Source organism: Vitis vinifera, chromosome 9 (genome assembly GCF_030704535.1).
Source record: "Vitis vinifera cultivar Pinot Noir 40024 chromosome 9, ASM3070453v1".
In the NCBI taxonomy this organism is placed as follows: Eukaryota; Viridiplantae; Streptophyta; class Magnoliopsida; order Vitales; family Vitaceae; genus Vitis; species Vitis vinifera.
In genome coordinates, this window is record NC_081813.1 from 14,071,390 (window position 1) to 14,099,011 (window position 27,622).

At 35.4% G+C, this 27,622-nt stretch overlaps 1 protein-coding gene across 1 annotated transcript in view; it reads left to right on the plus strand.

Moving 5' to 3' along the window:
• The window catches only part of LOC100255062 (uncharacterized), a 49,000-nt gene extending 28,578 nt beyond the window's left edge, over positions 1-20,422 (plus strand). The window contains exons 11-25 of the mRNA XM_010656725.3: positions 826-924; positions 1,021-1,136; positions 1,259-1,377; positions 1,912-1,982; positions 4,707-4,812; positions 6,164-6,303; positions 6,485-6,643; positions 6,735-6,838; positions 7,124-7,299; positions 8,283-8,472; positions 9,546-9,645; positions 11,826-11,994; positions 12,468-12,550; positions 12,674-12,750; positions 19,947-20,422. Coding sequence (XP_010655027.1) covers positions 826-924; positions 1,021-1,136; positions 1,259-1,377; positions 1,912-1,982; positions 4,707-4,812; positions 6,164-6,303; positions 6,485-6,643; positions 6,735-6,838; positions 7,124-7,299; positions 8,283-8,472; positions 9,546-9,645; positions 11,826-11,994; positions 12,468-12,550; positions 12,674-12,750; positions 19,947-20,118 — 1,881 coding nt within the window. The 3' untranslated portion in view covers positions 20,119-20,422. The remainder of the gene's footprint in view (positions 1-825; positions 925-1,020; positions 1,137-1,258; positions 1,378-1,911; positions 1,983-4,706; positions 4,813-6,163; positions 6,304-6,484; positions 6,644-6,734; positions 6,839-7,123; positions 7,300-8,282; positions 8,473-9,545; positions 9,646-11,825; positions 11,995-12,467; positions 12,551-12,673; positions 12,751-19,946) is intronic.
• Positions 20,423-27,622: the final 7,200 nt, after the last annotated feature.

Sequence of the window (27,622 nt, forward strand, 5' to 3'; positions counted from 1 at the left end):
TGCTAAGATGTATAAATTTTTTATGGTTCTACATGGATATATAGGTCTTATTAGTATATGAAATAGTCAAATCTTTTTTTTTTTTGTTTAACTTTTATAAGTTTGGGGAGGATTTCTCATTCTTCTCATGTTTTTACTTTATCCATTTCTATTACATTCTTGTTTATGATTGAAAAAAAGAAAAAAGAAAAAAGATTGTTTCTCTCTTTTAATGTCTAGTAACCAGTCATAACTTGTTGTAGCATCACAAGAGGATCAGGACCACTAACCCATGGAAAATCTTTTTGGTTGATCAATCTTTCAGGATTGTTTTATTTGTTTCTCCTTCCCTTTTAGTCTCTATCAAATTCCTTAATCGTGGAAGCAAATGATATTTGAAAAAAGGGGAATGAAATTCTGATAGTTGATGGCTAGATTTCATCAAATGATGGCAATTTATTTGTTCACAATTTAACTACTAGGGTCCATCAGATGATTTATCTATATGCATCTTTACTGATGATCCTCACTATGCGATTGATTCAACTTCTGTGATTCAATTTCTATAACTCTGTTGGATATTCAAAAATACCTCTGATGTATGTAAATGTAAATGATAATGAAGTGGAGAGTATTGAAGTCCTAGAAAACTTAAAAAATGCTAAACCCCCTATGCGAACTCCATCTTCCATTCTGTTAGAATACAGAATTTTCCTGTGGTGGCAGTTATGATGAGAGGTATATTTCATTAATTTTTTTGAAAATCCACCAAGCACAAAGTCTGCTTTTTCTATTGTAAAAATCAGAGTATTGAGTGTTTTAGTCTGCCATTATAAAAATTTTCAGGTAGAATGGTCCAATATTTGCCTAGATGCATTGAATAATGTAGATCGGTTTTATCAAGGAAAGGACACTGCTGATATCATTCATGGCAAAGTTATACAAGTATGTTTTTCTGTCTCTCTTTTTTTGGATATGAGATGGGTCTTTGGAAGTTTAACTTATTTTATAGATGTTCTTATTTTTCCTTTATATTCCAAGATATTGAAAGGAAAGAATGAAGATATGAAACAGCTATTTGGAAAAGAATTAAAATCTGGGGACTTAAGTGGTATCCATGCAGAGTGTCTTACGGATACATGGATTGGAAAGGACAGGTTCTCTCTGTCTCTCTCTCTCTCTCTCTCTCTCTCTCTCTCTCACACACACACACACACACACACACACAAACTTACACCATATGCTTGGCAGGGCTTAATCTCACTACAATCTGTAACAGATGGGCATTTATTGATTTAAGTGCAGGCCCTTTCTCTTGGGGCCCTGCTGTTGGTGGAGAAGGTGTGCGCACGGAACTTAGTTTACCAAATGTGAAAAAAACCATTGGTGCTGTTGCAGGTACTACTCATGGTTTCATTTCCCATCAATGATTGCATTTCCTTGCTGTGCAAATGAATGTCTGTTATATCGGTGATGATTGCAGTGTGCCAGTTAATAGTATGAATTTGATGTTAGAATGTTGTTAAGAAGACTTGATGTGTTATTTATTACCAAAGAACATTGTACTATATGTCAGTACAAGTGGTGTGGCTGTCAAGGTATTTAATTCTTTGCTTGTTTGCATTTTCTATAAAACATGATCTCATTTCACGTTGCTGCAGAAAATGTGGGGAATCTTTCCTTGATTTAATTTTTTCAATATCTACTTAACATTTGCATGTTCTGTTAGAAAAATGATTATAGTTTTTGTTTCCCCTCAACCCACTAAATACTTATTTTCATCTACCAGGATTTGGTCCAGTTGAGACACTCTTTTGATGGTTTACTAGTATTGACTTTACATGTTTTTGAATCATGCAGTACTGTGTTCTCTATTCAAGCTATTTTATTGTTTCTACCCACATTAAGTTTTATTTTCTTCATGGCATCCAGAGATTTCAGAAGATGAAGCTGAAGATCGCTTGCAAGATGCAATTCAGGAAAAATTTGCCGCTTTTGGTGATGTATGTGCTTTATGATGAAATAATAATTAATTATGCATTTTGATATTGTTTATTGGAACTTATAAATGACAAAATCATGGGTTGTGTTTGAAATCATGTGCTTCTTCATATTGCAGTCGCTTCTTGATTTTCTTCTTTATGATTTTGTAAAATGTCTCTGGTGAAAGACAACTCTAGAATGATTGACTAAAATCAAATAGGTGGGCTAGGACTTTAATCTTTTAGGATTTAAGGAGAGGAATGATAAACTAAGATTATAAAAATGGGAAAAAAAATATATAGAACAAGAAAAAAATAAAGAACTAAGCCCCAACGAGTTAGATGCTTTATAAAATTCATAAAGATCAAAGATTGGGCTTCTAAAAAGTAGTGGCTATAACCCAAGTATTCTCGAAGGTGGTTTCTTTCACCATTTTGTAAAAAAATTTTGGTTTCCGCCTCCTTGATGAGTTTATATAATTTGATCTTCAAGGCGATAATCTTATAACTTGGCTTATAATGAGGTGGTGGTTGAATATCTATGTCCAAACTTACATTGTCTTGATACCATGATAAGCAGACAAATCTTCCACATTAGATATATTTTTTTGATAGGTAAACAAGAAATGCATTAAAAGCGCCAAAAAGAGTGCACCATAGTACACAAGATGCATACAACGACCGCTAAAAGATGGCCAAACAATAGGGAAGGGAAAAACAAAAAACTACTCCCTCCCTCAGTGAGAACCCAACCCAATCAATGAAATCACATGAGGACATTGAGCCTACAACCAAGTACAACTTGGTCCAAGAAAACAAGTTATAGAGGAACAAGTTCCACATTAAATATCAAATTGGAACACAATTATGAGGTAAGTTCTATCAAATTAGCATTTTCACACAAGGGCTTTATTACTCAGAATGGTTCGTCTTTCTTCAAATGAAGCTTTGAACAAGGCTCTCCTTAGTAAGTGGAGAATTTTGGGAAAGAAGAGGGGGGTGGTTGTTCTATGGAGGTGAGGAAGTGGTATGGTTTAGTGTTGTGGAAGGCAATAAGGAGACAATGGGGAATTTTCAAAAGTAAAATTTATGATGTAGTTAGTTGATGGAGGGTAAACATTTGGAACAACATATGGTGTGAGGATTTGTTTTTGAGGGTTTCTTTCACAATTGTTGTATGCTATATCTAGCTTAAGGTTGCTTGGGTAGTTGATGCATGGGAATGGGCTGGCTGGTGAGGGGAGGGGGGTTGGGGGTTGCCGCATTGGGCTCCATGTTTCTCAAGATAGCTCCATGACTAGGAGTTGGATGGTGTTGAAGCATTCTTTCTGAGTTTCTGTAAGAAGGGAGGTTGAGGATTGGGTGACATGGATGGTCCTAAAGAGTGATAACTTTGCAATTAAATCCTATTATTCTTGGTTGGAGCATGGGAGATCGGTCTTTTTCTAGTGGATGTTGAAATCCTTGGGTTTCAACAAAAGTGAGCTTTATGCTTGGGAAGCAGGTTGGAAAGGAAGCTTGACTTGAGAAAAATTAAAGATGGAGGGGATGGACATTGATGAATAAGTGTGTTATGTGAAAAGGCGAGGAAGAATTTGTTGAGCATGCACTCCTTTACTATTTCAAGGCAAGACTTCTATGATAGCTAGCCTTTCCCTTGTTTGGGATAATATGGGTGCTAAATTCATCGCTTAAAACAACTCTACTAAGTTAGCATGGACTTTTTGTTAGGAAGATGTAAAAGAAAGCATGGAAACCTGCATATTTGTATTTTTTTTTTTTGGGACTATTTGGAAAGAGAGAAATAGGAGGGGTTTTGACGATGCAAATCTATTAGATCAAGAGATTAAATCCTTTTTTTTTTATGAAAAATCTTTTGGAGTAGGTCAAAGGGGGTTTAGAGGATGTGTGCATGTTTATGGGAGATTTTGTCAATTGGTTATGATGCAAGTAAGGGGAAGGAGTGTTTTTTATTTTATTTTTCATCTTGTTTTTTGCCTTGCTTTCCTTGCCTTAAAAAAAAAAAGAAACTTATGAAAGATGAAATTTTACTTGAAACTCAAGACAGTGACTTTTTGTCTATTATATATGGGGAATGGTGAATCTATGTATATATATAATTACTTCTGGGGGCAGAGCCAGATGGCTGTTGACACACCAATACATCACCAAAATTTAATTATTAAAAGATTAAGTATTTTGGAGCTTCTGCTCCTATATTGGTTGAATCTTGTCTGTAGAACTTCTTCCCTTTTCTTTTTCATCTTGTCTTTAATAATTTTATATCTGTATCAGTCTATGTAAAAGATTTTCAAAATTGGAAAAAAAAGGAACAAAATTAGGTTATCCCTGTTATACAAACAGGACTTGTGACATGCTATTGAGGATTCTTTAGGAGTTTGGATTAACTTAGGACAACAAAATGGGCACATTCTTCTTATCATGAGCATTAGAGCTTAAAAAAGTGAGAAAGTAGTTTCATTTTATTGTTTAGAAAGTTTTTGCTAACCATTAAAATTTGTGTTATTTTCTCTAAATCTTTGAAGAATTCTATAGTTTTCTGGTGAGAATTAATGTGCACAGAGGCATCAACTTTGGTAAGAATTGGTTTCCCTATCAAAGTCGATGTAAACAATAGTGAGGATTGGACAGTTAATATAACTTTTTTTGGCTTGTTCTTTTAACTTTGTTTGAACTGTGATGTTTTTATTATTGTGACTATAATATGACATTTAAATGTTGCAGAAAGATCACCAGGCTATTGATATCCTTCTAGCAGAGATTGATATATATGAGCTTTTTGCTTTCAAACATTGCAAGGGAAGGAAAGTTAAGCTTGCTCTTTGTGAGGGTAATTTCTTCTTCAAGCTAAGAAAATTCTTTGGAAAAATTATACTTAGAGTCGGGGGGCGGGGGCAACTGGTTTGGTGCAGCATAAGATTGAGAACCAAACTGATCATCATACTTTTTTTCAGTTCAATTCCTTAAGCAGTTTGGTCAGAGTACTGGATTCCTAAACTAGGAACCAAGTTTTGGTTGATTTTGTTCTAGAATTGTGTTAATTGGTTTGAACCAAAAATGCCCCAGAACCTAAATTTACTGAAGTAAATAGGGTTTATAGCCTTTTTCCATTGCCGCTTACTTTGAATTCATAGATTGAGTGGTTCTTTATGTATATCTGTGTATTAGGTTTGGCCCCTTTTGGCCCTTTTATTTAATAGGCAAGTAAAAATTGTATTAAACCGAAATACAGGAAGTTATACACAATGAATACAAAGCGTCCAAAAGACCAAAAAAAGGTGCGAAGACACAAAAACCAACAACCATGCCCTACATAGAGCCTAACGATTCATAAAGTCTATCAACGACAAAGGATCATTCCCAATATACACTCTAACGCAATCCCAAAAAAGATACAAGAAAGAATTTTTAATTGTTTGGTCCATAAAACATACATCTTTTATTATTTGGCACTTTAAATATGCATCTTTTATTGTCCATAAAACAAATTGCTTATTTTGAAAATTTGAAACTTAGAACCTTGCTCTAAAAATGTGACATATTTTGGTTTGCTGATACTAACTCAAATTTCTTTTAATTGTTGAATCCAGTGATGGCAAGTGCTGTCATCATTTATTTCAGTTGAATTTTTTAGCCTTGGTTGAGTTAGTTAATCAAAAAATCATTATAAGCCTAATTTTATCTTTTCTAAAATTGAAAAAAGTAGGACTATAATAGTTATTTTTGTTTCTCAACAAGTCAAATAAAGGTAAGAGTGTTTTCTCATAGCAAACTTTCGGGATCTTTAATAATTTTTCTAACTGAATGTGATGGTAAGGGAGGTGCATAATCATGTAGCAAACAGAAGAGAGGATACTGTTTAAAATGTCAGAGGAGATATGTGAAACCCAAACCCATAAGGTTTTATTACAAGTTGAAGCTTTTTTTTTCCTTGTGAAGGTGAAGTCTGATCATATTTTTCTTGTGGAATTAGTTTGTATAAGAAGCTTATCAGAAAATTTAGTTCTATGAGAAATATAGCTAAAAGCATAAAAGTATGCATGCTCTTAAAATCCTTCAATTTTACAGTTGTGTGTATATGTGTATGGCTTTTAGTTTACTTACAACAGAGGGGCTTTCTTTTTTTTTTTTTTCTGTGTTTTTTTTTTTTTTAAGTTGGATGCCTTTATTGATGATTTCAGAGCTTGATGAGAGAATGCGGGATTTAAAAAATGAGCTCCAGTCTTTTGAAGGTGGAGAATATGATGAAAGCCATAGAAGAAAGGCTGTAGATGCATTAAATCGAATGGAGAGCTGGAATTTGTTTAGTGATACTCATGAGGTATGCCACTTGATTCATATAGATTTTAATTTTTCTTGCCCTTTATTACTCTTAATGCATATCCATTTTATCCATATAACAATTTCCAGAAAAGGTATATAACAATTTCAAGAAAAGGACATGCCTCTGGATTAGAAAGGAAAAAGGTTTCTCTCAACATGATAACAATTTTCCTCTACAGGAGTTCCAGAACTACACAGTTGCACGTGATACTTTTCTTGCCCATTTAGGTGCAACATTGTGGGGCTCTATGAGACACATTATATCACCTTCCATTGCTGATGGGGCTTTCCATTTTTATGACAAGATATCTTTTCAGTTGTTTTTTATCACTCAGGAGGTATGATGTTTAACTTATGAGTTTGAGGGGATTCCATAAGCTTGATGGTGTAAAGTGAAAAGGGATATTCAGTCTAAATTTATTGATGCAGAAAGTTAGACACATCAAACAATTGCCAGTGGATCTCAAGGCGCTCACAGAAGGGCTTTCCTCTTTGTTGTTACCTTCTCAGAAAGCTATGTTTAGTCAGCACATGTATGAGTTCTGCATTGTTGCTTTATTTCTTTTATTTTTCTAGTATACTGATAGGTCCTTACATTATTTGGCTACTATATTTTTCTTTCCTGATGCCTGTGATCTTCTGTGGGATTTTATTTTTATTTTGGTCTTATGCTGCCATCTGTCAGCATTAAAATTTCATTTTGTGATCTTGTTATTCTATTGATTTTTTTAAATGATTATATGCTGACATATAAGGGTGTTCATTCTTCTTAATTTATAAATTGCTTCAAGCCTTATTGATGTTGCTAAGTTTTGTAGGTTACCACTTTCAGAGGATCCTGCTTTGGCTATGGCCTTTTCAGTGGCACGGCGAGCTGCAGCTGTCCCACTTTTGCTTGTTAATGGAACATATAGGAAAACAATTCGGACCTATCTTGATTCCTCCATCCTCCAGCACCAGTTGCAGAGGCTCAATGATCATGGTTCTCTTAAAGGTTGCCTGCAGCTTTATGTTCCTTTTTTTAATTTATCTATCTTTTAATTTTCCTCTTCCCCCAAATTGTCAAAATGATTTTCGTTTTCTTTCATATTTCATCTTCTAAGAGGTGTTAGAGCTTTAGCTCAATCCATGTTAATATAATTGTTAGCTCATTATCCAAAAATTTAAGTTTCTTGATTAATTTATGTCTTAATATGGTATTAGAGCCCTTCTTTACGAGAGACCTATCAAAAAAAAAGAGCCCTTCTTTATGGGAGATCATTAGTTCAAAGTTCACTGATGTTTTTTTCCCCTATTGTTGAGGCCATGTCAACACCCAATGAAAGCTGCTTGTGAAGCCAGGTGTTACAGTTTTAGCCCTAGTCAGCTTGATATACATTGTTTGCCCATTAGCATTGGAGTTAATTGGTAACTTAACAGGGGTATGCGGTGACTCTTATTGATGGATTATATCTCATGAACCAGATGTTGACTAGTTTGCATCATGAATATAGAATTTTCCCTCTACTCCAGTTAATAAAATCACAGTTCAATTTTTGGTACTGAAAGTTAAACTTGTGTTTGTGCCAACAGGTATAAAACCTTTGAATTATGGACATAATAAGAGGACAAGAATGGAATGCCACGTGAAATTACTTTATTCTTTTTATCACCATAGTTTACAAACTGTATTTTATCTCATTCATTTGTGCAACTTGGGCTGATACTCAATAAAATCCGTCTAATGGGTAGGGAATGTGAGGTGCACACACATTTTGGCTATGAAAACGGATTACATTTTAGTGGATGACCATAAAATATACATTGTTGGATGATTCATTTGTAAATTAAGTGTGCTATTTCTGTTGAAGGCATTATACTTATCCAAATTATGCATCATTGTCTTTACACCATTCACTGCACCAGGTAAATAGGGTTTATAAGCCCAGATGCTTTGTATATTCTGGAAGAAATAACAAAATGTTTTTAATAATGCAGGGATGCACGCCCATAGCAGGTCCACGCTGGAAGTTCCAATTTTTTGGTTTCTTCATAGTGAACCGTTATTAGTTGACAAGCATTATCAGGCAAAGGCACTTTCTGACATGGTTATTGTTGTCCAGTCAGAGACATCATCCTGGGAAAGCCATCTGCAGTGTAATGGGAAATCACTTCTTTGGGATTTGAGGTTGCAATTTCTGGCAATTTAGTGTTGAGTTTTTAATAAGTTATTCTTTGTTCTTTAGCTTTCTTGGTCTGGTGTAATTTTAGCCTAGGAATTTCCAGCAGATGCAGCTTTGTAATGTTTAGTCAAGGATGACATGTTATAGATTTGTTAGATATTTGTGCAAAACCACTATTTCTCAAATCATCTAGCAAGTTTGATCCAATCATGCTTTAAACCTGACAAATAAAATGGCAGCACCTATATGGACTGCCTTCTGGCTTAGGAAGTAATGATAATCTTGCTAAATTCAGGCAAGATCCATTTATATGCCTCTTTCTCTACTATGTTAAGTAATCTTGCTTATATCCGTGTTTTTTGGAACTACCAATCCCCTATGTATTAGGTTTGAGTTGTGATCTATGGCATCTGAATTTTGGAATCAGGTGATAGAACTTTCAAGTTGTACCATGTTATTTTTTTTCTTTTATCAGAACAGAATATATCTATACAGTATGCCTTTTTTACTTGATTGCAAATAAATAGGCAACTCCATATAAAATGCTTGTCTAGATACAAACATGTGGGGTATCCACCTGCATGTTCTGATTTTTGTGCTTATCATTAATTATGTTTTCTGGATAAACTTGCAATTGCTATCCAGTTAAAATAATCAAGGTGGATATCATGGAAATCACTGTTGCTCTCTAAGATTTAATGGCATTTTGTTAATGAGGATATTTCTATATCTATTTTTTACTTGAAAAATGATATTTGAATTAAACACCGGCATTTTCTTTCTACTTTACCCAAAACATGGCAGGTGGTTTACAAATACTTTACCATGTCTAGTCTGATGGAGCAAAATCATATAGATTACTGTTCTATTTTTCTCTGTTTTTTCTGATTAAGTTACCTTTTCTATTGGGTGTTACATGGAATCTTATCTGGAACCTCCCCATCTCCACCCTAACCCCTTCCCAATTTAAAATGCTGTTTTAATTAAACTCATTGTGAAGAAAGTTCCTGTTTTATCCACGTATGAAAAGTGTCACCAATCATAAGACTTAATAGTGGTGTTTTTTTTTCTTCACCAGGAGGCCCATTAAAGCTGCACTGGCTGCTGCTTCTGAACATCTTGCTGGTCTGCTTCCCCTGCATCTTGTTTACAGTCAAGCTCATGAAACTGCAATTGAGGTATGTCATTTCATTTGCCTTCCAAAATGGTATCTCAGTAAGTGTTTTCTAAAGCTATGTTTCTCATGAAATATTTTCTAATTTTTTTGGGGTTCAAACATGATAAGAGAGGCAATTGGGGTGGAATATTTCAATAATTTCCTCCCCAACTGTGTTCCAGGATTATTCTTGGATCCCTTTTGTTCAAGCCAGGTAAGAATTTATGGGATTTGAAAACCATGTAAAAACCTGTAGTAATGTGAGTGCTGTTAGGCTTGATATTTTAAAACTATATGATGTTCCCTGACCTGTGGAAGTGGTCCCTTCAAAGATTGAACTATTCAACTCTACCCATAATTGTCTGCTACATAAAACATAAGTAATGAAATGAAAATTTTGTCCATGATGAGTCCTCACTCATATTTATTGCTTTATCTCAAATTTTATACCTTTTTTTTGTCACAATTTTACAACATCTACTTGTCATCATATTTCTCAAACTCTAGGTTCCATCCTGTAAATTCAGCAAAAGATAAAGTAATGGACCATCAAAGTAGAGGGAGAATGTCAGTGAAGTTTAGCTGATCTAGACAGAGCACCAAAATTTTGATAGCTGAATCATTAAGCCATGAGGTATTCAGTGAAAAATAAAGTAATGGACCATCAAAGTAGAGGGATCAGTCAAATTTAGTTCATCCAGAGAGAGCACCAAATTTTTTATAGCTGAGTCATTAAGCCATGAGGTATCATATAAAGAAATTTTTATATGAAGCTATTATAGGACCCTCCATTTAAGAACAAGGCACATTTCTTGGGATCAAGATTTCATGAATTCACTGAAGAGAGCAGCCTCTGTCAATGAAAAACATGATTACGTGCTAAAACTTTAAAAATTATGGTAATGTAGTTCAGTAGGACATATCCTTTGAAAGCTCTAATCTATGTGACATGGACACTTCAAATATATGAGAATTATTGTGCTGGACGTGCCAGGCGATGGGTGTGCAATGTGTTTCTGGTACAATTTCCTGGTGAACATGTCTCTGATGAATTTATGTGTGTGTCTGGGTTTGTTTTTGTTTTGTGTTTTGTGTGTGTACTTTTAAGTTGATTTATTTGTTTTTTCTGTGATATAAAGGAGAACATATTTCCACTGTATGACTCCCTCATCATCATGGCTCTTTCTTTTCTGTATAGTTCTATATGCATGGAGTTACCTATGTCATACATCTTATGTTACATTTACGATTCATTTTTCTGTAGAATTGGAGGTTAGACAAATCCAACTCCTACACATACCAAACCTGATACCTGTATCTCAGTCACTGTGATATAGACTGTAACATTATGTTTGTGTGTCTACATGTAAAAAAAATGGTTGCCTGTTCCGGTGGTTAAACTTTCTCTAGTCTACGCCGACTCAAATTGGAATTGTCAAGTCATCCATAACTGATTTAACCAATTCGATGAATTACGCCTAAAGGATTTATTTGTTACTAATATAGTCTAGCCTCTGTTCTTCTTTAGATCCCTTGTTTCACTTCGATAGTTTCATAAATTGGGTAGGTGCAAAGAACCAACCAGACTGACCTAGTGGATAAATTAGGAATACAAAAACAAAAACAGCAATTGAAACAGAGAATGCGATTGAGCCATTGCGACACCCATTAAAGGAGTAGTTCCCCGTTGAATGCCCTAGTGTGACCTTAGGTCTGGTCAAGGGTCCATTAGACCATTGAATCTGGTTATTGCTGCTTCAGTTTATTTTTGTGTATGTCGCATATGTTTATTTGTGTTTGCTTTATCTAGAAAAATACTCTTCTCCAAGTCAATTATCTCATGGTTGGTTTCTAAACAATGTTCGCTTAATTTAAAATTTGCTTAGAATGAAATTTGTGGCAAGGTATTTTGAGAATTTAAATCTTATATTCTTTTATTTATCCATATCTTCTGAAGCTGGTAGAGGACTTTATGATATCTGTTGGTGCCAATCTTTCTTTTTTCTGTCTAGGTTGACACCCGTTTATATGTATCAAATTATGATTATCATTTCTTTTATTTTTCTCTTTTCATTCACACACACATGCACGAACATGAACATGTGATGCACACATGTGAATTGCATGTTATAATATTGCTTAGCCGCCAAGTATTGAGTGAAGTGCTTTCTGTTGCTAAGACATGTACATGCATCGTGACAGGACTGGGCATGGTCAGTGGGATGCAACCCTCTGTCTATCACATCTCAAGGCTGGCATATTTCACAGTTTCAGTCTGATACAGTTGCTCGGAGCTATATCATCACAACCCTTGAGGAGTCGATACAACTTGTCAATTCAGCCATTCATCGTCTTGTCATGGAGCATACAAGTATCCTCACATATTAATGTTAAGCACATGGACTAATTTAAGAGATTTATCAAACATTACTTAAACTAGGAATATCAAGACGGGAAATAATATATGGTAGTATGGGCTCCAGTGAATGATGTCATGCTCAGTGAATGGTGGCATGCGCAATATGTAGGCTTTACCAGCCTTGCGGGCCATACTACAGGACAAAAATGTACCTATCCGGAAAAAAAATTGTAGGCTTTAGCTTGGACATTAAGTGCTTGTTACTAAATGCCTTGGATTTTTGGCCTCACTATTCAAACAGCACTATTTCCACTTATCCTCTGTAAAAAGCATACACAGAAACCTATGAAATTGACATTCTGACACAACCTTTCTCACATAAATTGTGCTGTCTTAAGTAACTGCTTCAAGGATTGATTGTGTCTAGCATTTGTTATGGCTACTGGAATTGAAATTTCTCTTGATGGGGCCTTAACAAAACGCAGCTGAACAAACTTTTAAGCTCTTCCAATCCCAGGAGCGTGATCTAGTTAACAAGTATAACCATGTTGTTGGACTGTGGAGAAGAGTGAGTAGATGTGTTCAATACCTCTTTTCAATAATTACTGTTTTCCCTTTTCAGATCCGTTTGTTCTTAGAAACTATGTTGTTTATACTGAGTGCTAGTAACAAACTTTGGTCTCTTTTTCAGATTGCAACCGTAACTGGAGAACTTCGTTATGTGGATGCCATGAGACTGCTATATACCCTGGAGGATGCATCCAAAGGGTTAGGCATTCATGAATTCTCTTCATTGCTTACATGACTTATGCAGTATTTATATTTATCAAAATCTCCATACACCAGATATTAAGTTCAGTGCAATCTGTACCTCATTTTTATTCACATTCGTGACAAACATAAAAAGTACAAACAATCTGCTAATTTTGCACAAGAGAGAACTGGTTCATGTGATGCAAATATTTCTGCTATTTTCACTGTGTTCATGTGTAACCATAACTCCAAGTATGGAATGATTGAAATCCCTCAAATTCTCTTTGAATTAAATTTTAGCTGCCCATATTACCTTTTTTCCATGGACTCTTAATCAGTAAATTACTGACATTGTGGCAGATAAAACATACTTGTAACTTTGGTGCTTGCTGGCTGTCTCCACAAAAGCTAGCCACATTTACAGCTCTTTCCTCATTAGATCTTAATGCAATTGTCTTGGAGAAAACCAGTTTATCAATATGTTCATGTAGATTGGGGTGTTAGGGCAGGGAGGAGAGATCATCTCATTGATTGGATCAAAGTATGAGCCTATGAGAGAAGGAGGTTTCAGTTTAGGGAACATTTCTTCGAGGAACAGAAAACTTTTAGGGAAGTGGCTGTGGAAATTTCTAGGGAGGATTTCAGTTTAGTGGATAGAGACATCTTGTGTATGTACAACGACTCTAATGGTTAGGATGCCAATGTGGTTGTTAGACAGTGACACCGGTGCCCTTAGATGACTATTCTCGAGGTTTTATCTGTTTTGTCTTGTTATACTCATTTTTTTTGTTGGTGGTGGCATGAAGATTTGTTTTTGGGATGATATGGGGTGCATCAATTGAGAGAGAAGGGGGAGGTTCTTTGGAGCGGGGAGTGGGTGCGTTGGAAGTAGGGGCTGATGTTGTGAAGGGGCCTCTTTCTATGGTGTTTAAAGATGGTTCAGCTGTTGTCTTTCCTGACAATTTTAATCCCTTTCAAGAAAAAGGGGCTGTGTCCGGGGGTAGTGGGGTTTCAGCCTCTTCGCTTGAGGGGAGTGACAGTGGCCTGGTTGGTGAAGACCATTTTTTAGAAAAGGATTTCTCAAAGCTTACCGAATTTAGTAGATTTTTGGGAATGCCGGTTGAGTGGTTCAAAGAAGAAATCTGGCCGATGTTGAGAAAGCTAAGGAAGAAGGCTGGAGGTGGGACCCCTAGTAAAGGGAATAAAGAAGAAATCTGTGTTTTCTTCTCGTTTCGAAAGGAAACGTAGGAGATTGGACTGTTCAGTAAGTTATGGAGGTTCTTCTTTGGCGTCCAGAAGGAGAGGTAAGAACAATTGAGAACTGATTCTTGTTGATTGATGAAGATTAAAATACTTTCATGGAATGTTAGAGGACTCGATGACGGGGAGAAGTGGAAGTTAATTAAATAAGTGATTAGGTCCTAGAAGGCAAATTTGGTTGTTTTCTTGAGACTAAGATGCAAGAGATGTCAAAAAAGGTAGTGAAAATCTTGGGTGTTGGAAGGTTTTTGAATTGGGGAATAGTTGATGCTACAGGAGCATTAGGAGGCATTATTCCTTTTTAGGACAATAGAGTTTTAGGTCTTTTGGAGTTGGAGCGAGGAGGTTTCTCCATTTTTGGTCATTTTAAAAATATTGAGGATGGCTTTGTTTGGGTGTTCACAAGTGTCTATGGTCCTATCTTGGGGAGAGAAAAAGGATTTTTGGGATTTTTGGGTGCAATTAGGGGTCTGCAGGATGATCCTTGGTGTGTAAGTGGGGATTTCAACTCTGTTAGATTCCTAAGGGAAAGAAGGAATGATTTCAAATTCACAGCAGAAATGAAGAGGTTTACAGAAGTCATTGAGTAGTTGAGATTGAAGGACCTTCCTCTATCCAAAAGTCAGTTCGTGTGGTGTGGAGGCATTAATTCTTAGGTAGCTTCAAGGTTGGATTGCTTCTTAGTCTCTGATGAGTGAAAGGACCATTTCTCGGGATCTTTCAACTTGCCCTCCCTAGTATAGTTTTTGATCATTGTCCTATTGTTCTTGAGGGTGGAGGGGTTAAAAGGGCATGACCCCTTTTAGATTCGAGAATATGTAGCTCTTGACAGACGGTTTCAAAGAGTTAGTGGGAAAATGGTGGACTAAGTATATGGTTACATGCACCATTAGTCATTGCCTTGCTGAAAAGGTGAAGGCTCTTAAAAAGGATCTAAGAGAGTGGAATAAAGAACTTTTTGGCAATGTCTCTGTTAGCAAATCAGAAGCCTTTGCTCACGTTTAGTTTTGGGATTCAAAGGAGAGTGTCAACCCTCTTTCTCTTAAGGAGGCAAAGGCCAAAAAAAGGGCTTTGGAGGATTACAAGAAATGGGTATTGTTGGAAGAAACTTAGTAAAGACATAAGTCTAGGGAAATCTGGTTAAAGGAGGGAGACAAGAACACCGGGTTTTTTCATAAGATAGCCAATGCCCTGTGTGAGGAGGAAATTATTAACCAAGGTGAAAATCAGTGGGGTTACACTAACCAATGAGGATGAGATTAAGGCTGGGGTGTTGTTGGAATCAAGGGATTGGAAACCAAGTGTAAGGGGGTTATAGTTCGAAGTGTTAGGGGAAGAAAGGTCCAAAAGGTTAGAGCCGCCTTTTTTGGAAGAGGAAGTTTTTTAAGCCCTTGGCCCAGACGGTTTCACCTTGGCCTTTTGGCATTTTTGTTGGGAGTTCACCAAATCTAAGATTTTGGCTTTTTTCAAAGAGTTCTTTAGTCGTGGCACTTCCAAAGGAGCCTAAATTCCACTTTCCTAGTTCCGATTCCAAAAAGAGGGGGAGCTGTGGATTTGAAAGATTTCAGATTGATCAGTTTGGTTGGGGGTTTGTACAAGTTGTTAGCCAAGGTGTTGACAAATAGGCTAAAGATGGTCGTGGGGGAGATGGTTTCGGAGAATCAACATCCTTTTATTCAGTGTAGACAGATCTTAGATGCAGTTCTCATTGTCAGTGAGGCTGTTGACTCGAGATTAAAGAGCAATATCCCGGGTTTCCTCTTAAAAATGGACATTGAGAAGGCGTACGACCATGTCAACTAGGACTTTCTTCTTTCTGTTATGTCTAAAATGGACTTTGGGGAAAAGTGGATTAGTTGGATCAAGTAGTGCATTTCCACGGCTAGTTTATCAGTTCTAATCAATGGGACTCCTTTGGGGGCTTGAGACAAGGTGACCTGTTGTCTCCCTACCTTTTCATTCTAGTCATGGAGGCACTCAGTCAGTTGCTGTTCAGATCCAAAAGTGGGGGCTTTATTTTGGCGTTAGGTAGGGAGAAGAAATGGAAAGGAGCGGGATGTCTCCCATTTGTTCTTTGTTGACAACACCCTAATTTTTTGTGAGGCCAATAGTGACCAATTGAGATATTTAAGTTGGGTGTTATGTGGTTTGAGGTGCTTTTTGGTTTAAAAGTGAAAATAGATAAAAAGTGAGGTTATTCTTGTTGGAAGGATAGAGAATTTGGAGGAGGTAGCTTTGGGGATGGGGTGTAGAGTAGGGAAGCTTCCCACTTCTTATTTGGGTCTTCCTTTGAGTGCCTCTTTCAAATCCCTAAGGGTGTGGGATGTAGTGGAAGAGAGAGTTAGAAAAAGATTGTCTATGTGGAAGAGACTTTATATCTCTAAGGGTGGGAGGCTTACCTTGATCAAAAGCACCCTATCTAGCCTTCTGATTTATTTCATGTCTATCTTTGTCATTTCCTAGAAGGTGAGTGCAAGACTTGAAAAGATCCAAAGGGACTTTCTTTGGAACGGTGGAGCTTTAGAGAAAAGGCCTTATTTGGTGAAGTGGAAAGTTGTTTGTGTTGATAAGGAGGACTAGGAATTCGTAGTCTTGTAGTTGTTAACAAAGCTTTGCTTGGGAAGTGGAGTTGGAGATTTGCAGAAGAAAGGGAGTCCCTTTGGAAACAAGTTATCATCGACAAGTTTGGTTTGGAAGAAGGGGGGTGGTGTTAGAGAGTAGGGAGAGGAAGCTTTGGCGTGGGGGTGTGGAAAGCCATTAGAAGAGAATAAGAGGGCATATGAAGTAGATCCCGCCTTTTAGTAGGGAATGGGAAAAGGGTTCATTTTTGGAAGGACTTGTGGTGTGAGGATCAAACATTGAAAGAAGTTTTGCCTAATTTATTCCTTTTGGCTGTTGATAAAGATGGTTGGGTTTCAAAAGCTTGGGAGGAGGGCGGGAAGATGGGTTGTTGGAGTCCTCGCTTCTCAAGATACCTTAATGATTGGGAGATGGGAGAGGTGGAGTCTTTGTTTCGAAAGCTTCAACCTTGGTTGTTAGAAGAAATGTGGAGGACACTTTGAGCTGGAGAGAAAGTAGGAATGACTGTTTTTCCGTTAGTTCCCTCTACCGTTCCTACATAAGGGCTTCTAGTGATCCTTTCCCTTGGTGCATAATTTAGAGGTCTTGGGCTCCAGTGAGATTGAGTTTTTTTGCTTGAGAAGCATCTTGGAATAGAATTTTGACCACCAACCAGCTGAAAAGGAGACGGACTTTGCCGAATAGATGTTTTTTGTGTAAAGAAGAAGAGGAACCAATGACCACCTTTTTCTGTTTTGTAACAAGGCTAGCATGTTGTGGAATCTGATCTTCTCCCTTTTCGGTGTGCATTGGGTTTTGCATTCCACCGTGAGGGGAAACTTGCTTGGGTGGAATGGAGCTTTTGTGGGTAAAAGAAGGGAGAAGGCATGGAGGGTTGTCCCTTTATGCCTAATGTGGACTTTATGGAAGGAACAATGTCGAACGGCCAACCAAGCTATCAAATATTCTTTTTTGTATAATTTTGTGAATTGGGCTAGGGTGTATATAGAGGATCTCACTTTGTCTTTGGTTAACTTTATAGATTGGCTGTTTGTTAAGGGATTGGCTCTTTTGTTTTTGTGCTGCCTAGTTTTTTGGGCATTTAGTGTATACTTAATGTGTGCTGTTTTCACTATTTCTAAGTGTTTCTAATACATGCTCTTATTTACCTATCAAAAAAAAAAAAAAAAACTCAATCCATTTGTGCTTAAATTCCAAACTGTTTAGAATAGCGAGATCTAAAATTCTCCTACTTCATGCATTTTGGTTTTCTTCTCTTCCTTTATGTCTTGTGACTTTAATTTTCTCTACAACCTTTCTGGTTTGAAAATGTAGGAACTTGAAGTTCTCTTATCCACCTTTATCTGTATCTACTTGTTGCCTTCATCCCAGATGTAAGGGTTTGGTCTTGGACTTTCTCAAAGACCTTTGCATGCCTCATGGTCAATAAGAATGTCAAAGACTAATGATTTACTAGAAGTTAGGATGCCTTTTTTGGTTTGGAATTGAATGTTTGATGTTGGGGGTTGGTCCACCACTTCCCATATCGAACATTCAGTTCCAAACTGAAAAAGGCATCCTTACTTCTAGTAAATAGACCAACCCCCAGGAGGGTCCTTCCCTTTGGGGAAGTCAAACAAAACCTCTTTGCCTCTGCACCAGTAAGAGAACAGAAGATGAACCTCCCTGCCCATTTGAACAATGCTCCAGCCTAATTGTACTAGGCTTATAGCTACTGGGAGAATCTATACTAACAAGTTCTTACAGTTGACCAGGCCATTTAAAGCCCAGTGTTTGGATAATGAGGGAGCAATATATCTTGTTTTCCTTTATTATCCTGCAATAATTGAATTATAATGGAGATATTTCAAACTTGTTGTCTTGGCATGGTTCCCTCATGGGGAGATGGCTGATATGATGGTGATAGCATTTTGCTGATTTGGTGCCAATGCCAAGAGCAGGGTCCCATGAATGTCGCCACATGTTCCTTATTTGGATGATCTAGTTGGACAGGAATGTTGAAATCTTTGAAAAGGAATGGAATTTGTTGGATTCAATTTATGATATAGTGTGTTTATTGGGCTCCTTATGGGTGTGAGTCTCTCCAGAACTATTTATGTACTCTACTTTGTGTGATTTTGCTGGATTGACAAACTGCTTTGTTATCAGTGTGCACTTTGCCGAAGTGCTATCTGGGTGGTTTCTTCTCCTTCACTGGTACATCTGAAGCTTTATTTTAATTGTTGTTCTGTGGGGTATGTAGGCTAGATTGGTACTGGTGATGTTTTATATGACCATAGGGAAGTTCTGATTAGAGCTTATCCCATCCTAGTTCAAGTTATTTTACCATAGAGGTAAGGTTGCTTGCACTTTGGGAACCAGTAACAAGTAAAATTCCTGGGCTTAAACAACTTCTTGGTGTAGGTTGACTTAGCCCCAGTTAATTGCTTGAGTTTTGCAGCATAGAAGAGGTCGTTGGAAATTGGAAGGTTAACATGGAAGATATATGATCTTTCCACAAGTTGGGATGCTCCTCCTAGTGGAGGCTATACTGTCCAACCAATTAGCAAACATACATGCAAATCATGGTTCTTCTAAATTTAGAAATTTTTTTTTTCCTGCCCTATTGTTTGGTTGAAGCTGGACTCATTCTGCCTCTCCTGCATAACATGTATTTCATAAAATTTTCAGGTGGTTTGGCCGCCCTACTTTTCAAAATATAACCAAAATCTGTTTCTCTCATCAGATTTTCTTAAATAAATATAAAGAGATTGATTTGTTGAAAAAATGCTATAGGTGCAAAATTAGGAGATATGTCAGGTGTTTAATGTTTCCAGTATTACAGTATCTTAAAGAAAATGTTAAGACCTTTATCGACTTGGGGAGGTCTCCATGTTGCTCTTTTTGTTTGCTGAACTGCACCATCATATCTTTGGTTTTCTTAATGGAACTGTGTTCTTTCTGACTGTTCTGCTAAATTTGCTGAAGAGGCTGAGCCTGGATTTTGGTTTGGGTGGTGGGTTTGGGTTTTGTAGGGCTGGCACAATTAAGTGTAGGCAAATTTAACCTTTTTTCATGTTGACCACCAACAGGACTCCTGTTTGTGCACTTACAGACTATATTCTTTTAGGGCAACCACTTTTAATGTGGTATTGTGTTTGCAGTTATTCAAAGAACATATATGTTTTATTGTATTTTATATTCTTACTTATTTCTTGTGGGTGGGGGGCTGATTTGTGTGTGGATGGGGGAGAGAAAAATGTAAGCAGGTAAAGATAGAATCAAGCTTAGTATGGGGATCTCTAATCTTTAGTATGTTGAGACATTCTGAGATTTTGTGGTGATTATTTGCCCCCCCCGTAGCTGATCTGTGAAATTGTTTTGTGGTGCAGGTTTGTTGGTCAGGTGAATGCCAGTATAACCCTTCTCCACCCGATCCACTGCACCAGACAGAGGAAAGTTGACGTGGAGTTTGATATGACAACTATTCCTGCATTCCTGATTGTCCTGGGTGTTCTCTGGTTGGTGTTGCGGCCAAGACGTCCCAAGCCTAAGATTAATTGACAATATCACTAGGACACCATGGTTGGTACTTCAGTTAGAAGAGTAGCAGCCTTCTGGAGATTATGTGTGAGGGAGGTGCGGCATGGCATTTTTTGTATTCTATCTCCATGTTCAGGGCAGCAAAGTGCCTTAAAATGAAAGTTGATCAAAGAACAGGTAGGACAGGAAAAAAAGAAAAAGAAAAAGGGTGGTGGGACGACCCACTTAGCCAAATACGATGAGATGAGGATGAATGTGAATGCAGATGTTGTAGATTTACCAGAGTTATTTTTTGTTGAGTACATCGGAAGGTCATTTTCCTATTAATTAGGCATTCTTGAAACTTCTTTTACGCCGTTAAAATGTTTCAGCTAACGTTCCTCAGAAGCATTACATGGAGAGAAAAGAAGAAAAAGAAGGAAAATAAAATACCCAGGTAACTAATTGTCATATGAAGGACTGGCGTCAGCTCATAAACTGCAAATATCTACTGAAATGAGATATCAATTAAGATTTAGGAACCTGTAGAAAATGATTCAATAAATGAATAGTTTTATACACAGGGATTCAAGTAACATGCATATATGAGCTATTAGTTGACCAAAACTAGCATCTATGCTGAACAATTTATCCAGAACAATCAGTCAAATTTTGATTAGAGCTAATTCCTTTCTAATTTCAATGAACCTATCTTTACTTGGGGATTTAGCAAATATATCATCTAATTGTACTAACAAATTCTATTGCCATCTTTTTGTGCATGATATCTAAGAAATCATGTCTAATTTCAATATACTTAGCAAGATTCTTTAAGATACTAATGATACTTGTATTATCACACTTAAGGGTCACATGAGTGTAAGACATAGAAGTTCTTTGAAGTTTGTTTCATTCACTAAATTTGTGTACAACAAAGGCCGATTGCATTATATTCCACTTCCACTATTGAGAATGCAACTAAGTTTTGTTTGTCATTATGGCTAGAAACTAAGGAATGTCTAGGAAGTGACATGTTCCTCTAGTGCTTTTCTATATACCTTACAACCTGCAAAGTTTGCATCAAATTAGCTAATTAGGAGTTAATTAGTGCTCTTAGGATACCAAAGTTCTAGGTCAATTGAGCCTTTTAAGATACCTAAAAATTCTTGTAGCCATACTTAAATGAGATTCATAATGACATGATTGAAATTTGGTACACAAACAAAGAACTTATCATACCTTTATAAGAGTAGGGTTAATAGGTTTACTCATCCTAAGCTTGATGGATGAGATCATTGGAGTTCCTATAGTCTTGGCAGCCTCCATCTTGAATTTCTTGAAAAGGTCTCTTATGTACTTAATTACTGAAGATGTCTTTCTTTGTTTGCTTAATTTGAAGCCGAACAAAGAAATTAAGCTTCCTCATCTTGCTTCACATAGTAAAATAGTAATAGCCCAAATATAATATCAACATGTATATAGACCTAGAGCATGTCATCATTTTTTATTTTAATGAAATAAGTTGTGTCAATATTGCATTTTAAAACCATTATCTAGCCTTAATCTGTCATACCATGTTGTAAGTTTGAAAACATGGTTTGGAAAATCAACATTTATAAAACTGAGAGGTTGTTCAAGATAAACTCACTCCATAATGTAACTATTTACAAATGCACTCTTGACATCTATTTATTCCTTCTTTTTGAATGAAATTTTAGGTTGCTAGTCTAACTTTATTTCTAACGATTATTTCTAAATACCCATTTAGTATTAATTAAAGATTGATTAGATGACCTAGATACTAATTCTCACACTTCATTCATTTCAAATTAATATAGTTCCTCTTACATGATTTTATCCAATTTTCATCATTTTCAACTTCTTGACATTTTTAAGAGAGGATTTAGTTTTTGCTATTTCTGGCCTAAAAACATTTCAAATATTTCAGAAAATCATCTTCATTGAACATGGTTCTTGCTATTTCTTGTAGAATATAGTTTTTCCTTTCTACAATCCTATCTAGTTGAGGTGTTCTAGGAATTAAAAAAAATTATGTTCAATCCTATGCTCATTGCAAAATGATTCAAATAATAGTTTTTAAATTTTCTTCCATGATAATTTCTAATGCAAGTAATTGTAAAATTTTAAAAAGTAAGAAAACTTCATTCCCGTAACTAAACAAATCTATAAAAAAAAAAATCCATAATCACATATGCATAGTATTTTTCTCCAAGACTAAAAGTCCTAGAGGGATTAAACAAATTCATATGAAACAATTTCAAATGTGTAGAAATAGTGTATTGTTTATAAAATAGTTTTTTTTTTCTTCACATGCTCACAAACTCTTATCTTTTTAAAAAATAATTTTGGAAAGGCCCTTTACAAGTTCATGTCATTTGAGTTATATAATGAGGTTCATGTTTACAAGTCCTAACCTCCCATGCCACAACAAATCATGCATGAAAAAAAAACACATTTATTATGACTATTATATCCTTCAATATCAATTATATAAACAATTTCATTTGTGTGACCCATGAAAATGGTTTAGTCATTTTGAATATCTTCAATGATGTAACAAGATAGTTCAAAAATGACTTTAAAACTTTTATCATACAATTGACTAATGTTTTAAAAAACCATGCTTTGAACCATCAACAAGAATGACGTATATTTTCAATAAAAGAAAATGCACCATTACCAACATGTCTTTGCCTATTAATTCTCTCCTTTGCATTGTCTCCAAAAATTCACTTTTGACTTGCTAGAATCATGTCAAGAGAGGAATCAAACATTCATTCTTTTCTTTCTTTCCTTTTTTTTTTCCAAAATTTTCAAAAGATGCTTTTCCCTTTTTAGTGCTTTGAATTTTTTTGAGTTTATTTTCAAGAGGAAAAAAATCTTTTCTTTTATTTTTATTTTTTTTAGAGAAATCTATTTTTCAAACGAAGTTTTTCAAAATCAAAATACAATTCCTCAAAATCATATTGTAATTCATCATAATTTGGAAAAGAATTTATCTCATCTTCATGATCCTCTAAGGCCATCAAGCATTGCCTACTCCATTCTTACAATTTTCTTTGGTGAAGTCTTCAACAATATCGCTCCATGTTGTTAACATTGCTTTTTTTTCCTTTTCTTTGCCTCATTTATGTGAAGGATACATTCATGCTTGATGTGGCCCAACTTTTTACACTTGTAGCATATTAGTTCATTTTTCTATTTCTCCATGCTTGAAGCTTCATTCTTATCATGAAGCCATCTTCCTATGTGTTTTTCAAATTTGATGAACTTTTTAAATTTTCTTGCAATGAGAGCAAGTTCTTCATTCTTGTTATTTTATTTGTCTTCTTCATTGTAAATGGTTGAAGCTTGAAGTAAATTGTTTTTCTTCTTTGTTTTCAACTTCTTGATCACTTTTCATAAATAATCTCATAAGTTTTATATAAGTGACCCAATGAGTTCTTCAAGAGGATGTTTGTGTGATTCTTAGTTTCTTGTATAGCGGTGACTTTGGCTTCCCCTTACTTTGATAAAGATCTTGGTATATTCATCACCTGTTTCAATTTTGTCTAGACTTTTCCTAATACTTAAGGCCATTGATGATATCCATGAACCTAGTAAGCATCTTAACAATAATCTCATTATTCTTTATATTGAACAAGTTACAACTATTCACAAGCATGCTTATCTTGGATTCTTTTCCTTGATTGGTTCCTTCACAAGTTATTTTTAAGTCTCCATATATCCTTAACTAGTTTATATTATATCCTATTGTATTTATTTTTATCTATGATCTTAATTGAGCTTTTCTTTTATTTAGCTCATGTCACTTTTAGCTTAGCTTAGGAATAGCCATCCCATTATCTATATTGATATGCACATGAGAGTCATTTTAAATGGCATTCCAATGATCATAATCAATAGATTTTAGAAACCATGTAATTCTAGTAGTCCAATATGAATAATTACTACCCATAAAGAGTGAGGGTCTATTAATTAAGAAAAACTTTCCATGTGTGATAAACTTGATGGATTAGATTATCCTTTTAGAGAATTGAATCCTAAATAGGAGGCCTTGCTTTGATATCAACTATGAAGTTTTTGCTAATCCAGCTTAAGAAGACACTCAAAAGGGAGGGTGAATTAGGAGTTGTCCATTTTTATTTTTTTATTTTTTTTATTTTTAACAAAGATGAATTCAAATGAGAAAAAGTATATAAAATATATAGAATAAGAGAGATGGTAAACTATTTATATTGATTCAATACAATTTGATCTATATCCATATTAAGATAAAACCCATGGTTTTGAAAACCAAACTAGACTGGTTGGTTTCACTAGTTCAATTTTCGATCAATGGCATTTCTTGTCGGGTTCACTATATTGAACCACCTAATCATTAGACCGATTACAAACCACTTAAACCGGCGGTTTGACTGGTAAACTAAACAAACCAAGTAGGTCTTGATGAACCAAACGATTTAATGATGAGCCCCCTTTTTATCCTTCAAGCCCACCACTGGGCCTTTTTTTATCATTCAAGCCCACCACTTTCCACATTTATTTTTGGCAAAAAACCCAGCCCTACAAGCCCATAGACCACCTTACCTTAAGCCAATTGTTAGCTTGCATCTTGGGCCCACAAGAAGGACATGCCTTTATGTGTTGTTTTTATAGACTTTTTAATCTTATCAAGATCCATGTGAGATTGATGATATTAATTAATGAAAAACAATCACAAACTACCAAACCCACCTAAAAGGACTTGAACCCTTGACTTCAAGTTAAGGAAAAGGCATACGGCACTACTCAACTACACACTATTGGGTTAGTCTAAGATGTCATGTACCTATCTTAAAGAAGAGAGGACTTGGTTGCAAAATTGGTGCACTTAAAAAAATCACTTAAGTTGTGGACTCTCCTTCATCAACTAAGTTTATGCACCCAAGAACCCAAAGAAAGTGGAGCACCTAAAAAAATCACAAAAGTTGCAAATCCTCTTTCATTAACTAAGTTTGTGCATCCTATAATCCAAAGGAAAGTGGCACATCAATAAACCCAAAGAGAAGATAAAATTTGCTCACCTCTGAATGTTGTTTATGTTGTACAACTAAATTAGGATAAAATGTAATGTACCATAAAGTTGCACACCTCCCTTCCAATTGAACATTTAAGTGATGCACCTCTAAAGAAAAGTAAGTTGGCAAATCTTATCCGTCACTCCTAAGCATGTAAGTAGCATACCCATCCTCTAGGACCCATGTTGTACACCTGTTCTTTCTATGCAAAAGTGGTACACTTGTAGACATTTTTCCATGATTAACGTACTTGCTTTAATAATCTATATGTGCGCCAAAACCTAAAATCCATCAAATCCATCATTTAATTGACCAATACCATACCTTTGCCTATAGTTTCTACTCCATAGATATATAGCCATCATGAGAAAAAGGGAGCATAAATTTAGAAGAAAAAAGGTTACCTTCATGCTAATTGGTAAGAAGAAAGGTGCAACTACAACTTTATTCACCTAATTGAGTTGACAATGATAAGAAAAAAAAGGTTGTATTGAGAAGCAGGTGGCCACAAAAAAGCTCAAGCATGGGGATTAGAAAATGCAATTAAAAGGGAATGATTGGAAAGGTCCAACAACAAAGCAAGGGAAGAAAAAGTGATTTTTTATCCCTATACACAAGGGAATGTGTAAAGTTTAAGGAGATCCTTTTTTTTTCTTTTCTTTTTGTACTCTTCTTCTAAATTTTTCTTAGACGGTTCTCTAAGGATAACTTCAAGCTTTCTAGAATAGTGTTATAAGTCTCTCTAAGAAGTTAACTATGAAAAACAATTGACTAAAAACTTATATTCAATTTCCATAAATCAACACAATCAACCCAACTAAAATATTTATTTTATTTTGTTTTGTCTTTCTTTTTTCCTTTTATTGTGTTGAAACTTTGAAACAACTATGTATCAAAGTATTGTGGAGAGGTTAAGGAGGAAGTATTTACAACTCACACTCTAGTTATAAGTATTCAAAGTGTAATGGGAAGGATAATTGAAGCCTTTGGTTATAGCAAATGAAGGTTGCAAGACTATGAAGGTCACAAGCTAAACAATCTTGGGAGTATGTTTAAATCTAAATGTGTGGCTTGCCCTCCCTTATCACAAGACCTAGAAAGGCTAAGTTGATTAATATTGTAACAAATGTTTGTTGTAAGAGTGTGAAGACTATAAGTGAAGCAACCTTAGGAGTAAGTTTGAGAAATATTGAAATATCTTAGTTGTACCTAGTATTTTAGTTCCCCTAAGATTAAATGGCTACCAAGATGATCTATTTTGAGGGAAGAAAACTATAGTAGATGATTAAATACCTTCTCATTCATATCTCCCATAAAATTGCTTTTCAATTAGTTAAACTTAACCTACCTTCAAACTAACACCTTTAATGTCTTTGGCAATAGGATTTTCTTGGTTTGTCTGATACTTCTCTATGAAAAACATTAATTCCCTGTGGAGACAACCTAACCACTATACTAGTTGTTAGTTCTTTATAAGTTTCTAGTTAGAAACTAGTAATTTCAATGACAACTCTAGTTTAACCTCTTAAGTGAATTTTGAATTATTGATAGAGATCACAAATCAAAGAGCAACAAAAAAATAGGCACCATTGTCAAGAAATTAATTTGTTTCTCAATTTCAGGTCGACCTATACAAATGACCCATGCATATACCATCTTTTTATCTTCTTTGTTTTTTTTTTTATTTGTTTATGATTGGTTGGACTAGAAATACTATAGGCAAACTTATGAATTTAAAATCATACTCATTTGAGGGTTATAAAAGGAGTCAAAGCCCTGTAGTTGAACTATAATTCACTTCCTTAGCTTACATCACTCATTTTTCCCAACTTGTGATTTTCAAATTTTCTTAATTTTGAAAACATGGACTATTCTTGCAAATTCTAAATTAATGGGATTAATTCTAGCCCTTATGGGCCTTTTCCCATGCTCATTAGAGGGCTAAAACGTTGATTTGTCCTTGGAAATTAATTTAAGCTTATCTCAAAGCCCATATATCTTGCTTATTAAGATTTGACTCTTTAATGCTTTATTTTTAACCCCCAAAGTGTTTTAAAAAATCTAGATTATTTGTCTTGTTCTAAAATCTTTGAGGTTTGGGTTGTGTTTTGAACTTCTTAAATGGGTCGGAGATTTTTTATTTATTTTTTGTTAAACAAACCTTTCCAAGTTGGTTGAATAATCCAGTTTTTTCAAGTGACTCTCTATTGCGTTGTTCTGCATGTTAAAATGTTTTTTCAAATCAATCCCAATTATTTGGTTTTTAATTAATTTTGAGATTTTTTTCTATATTCTAGACATCTTAAATAAACCTAGGAGCTTTGGCCTTGTTACAAAATCCTTTCTTATACTTGTTAATTAAATCAACCTTTGCATGCTTGTTGTGTTGTCTTGATTTTGAGTTGTGAGATGTTCTTTAAAATATACATATATATCATATGATGCATGTTTGCGCTTCTTGGGCT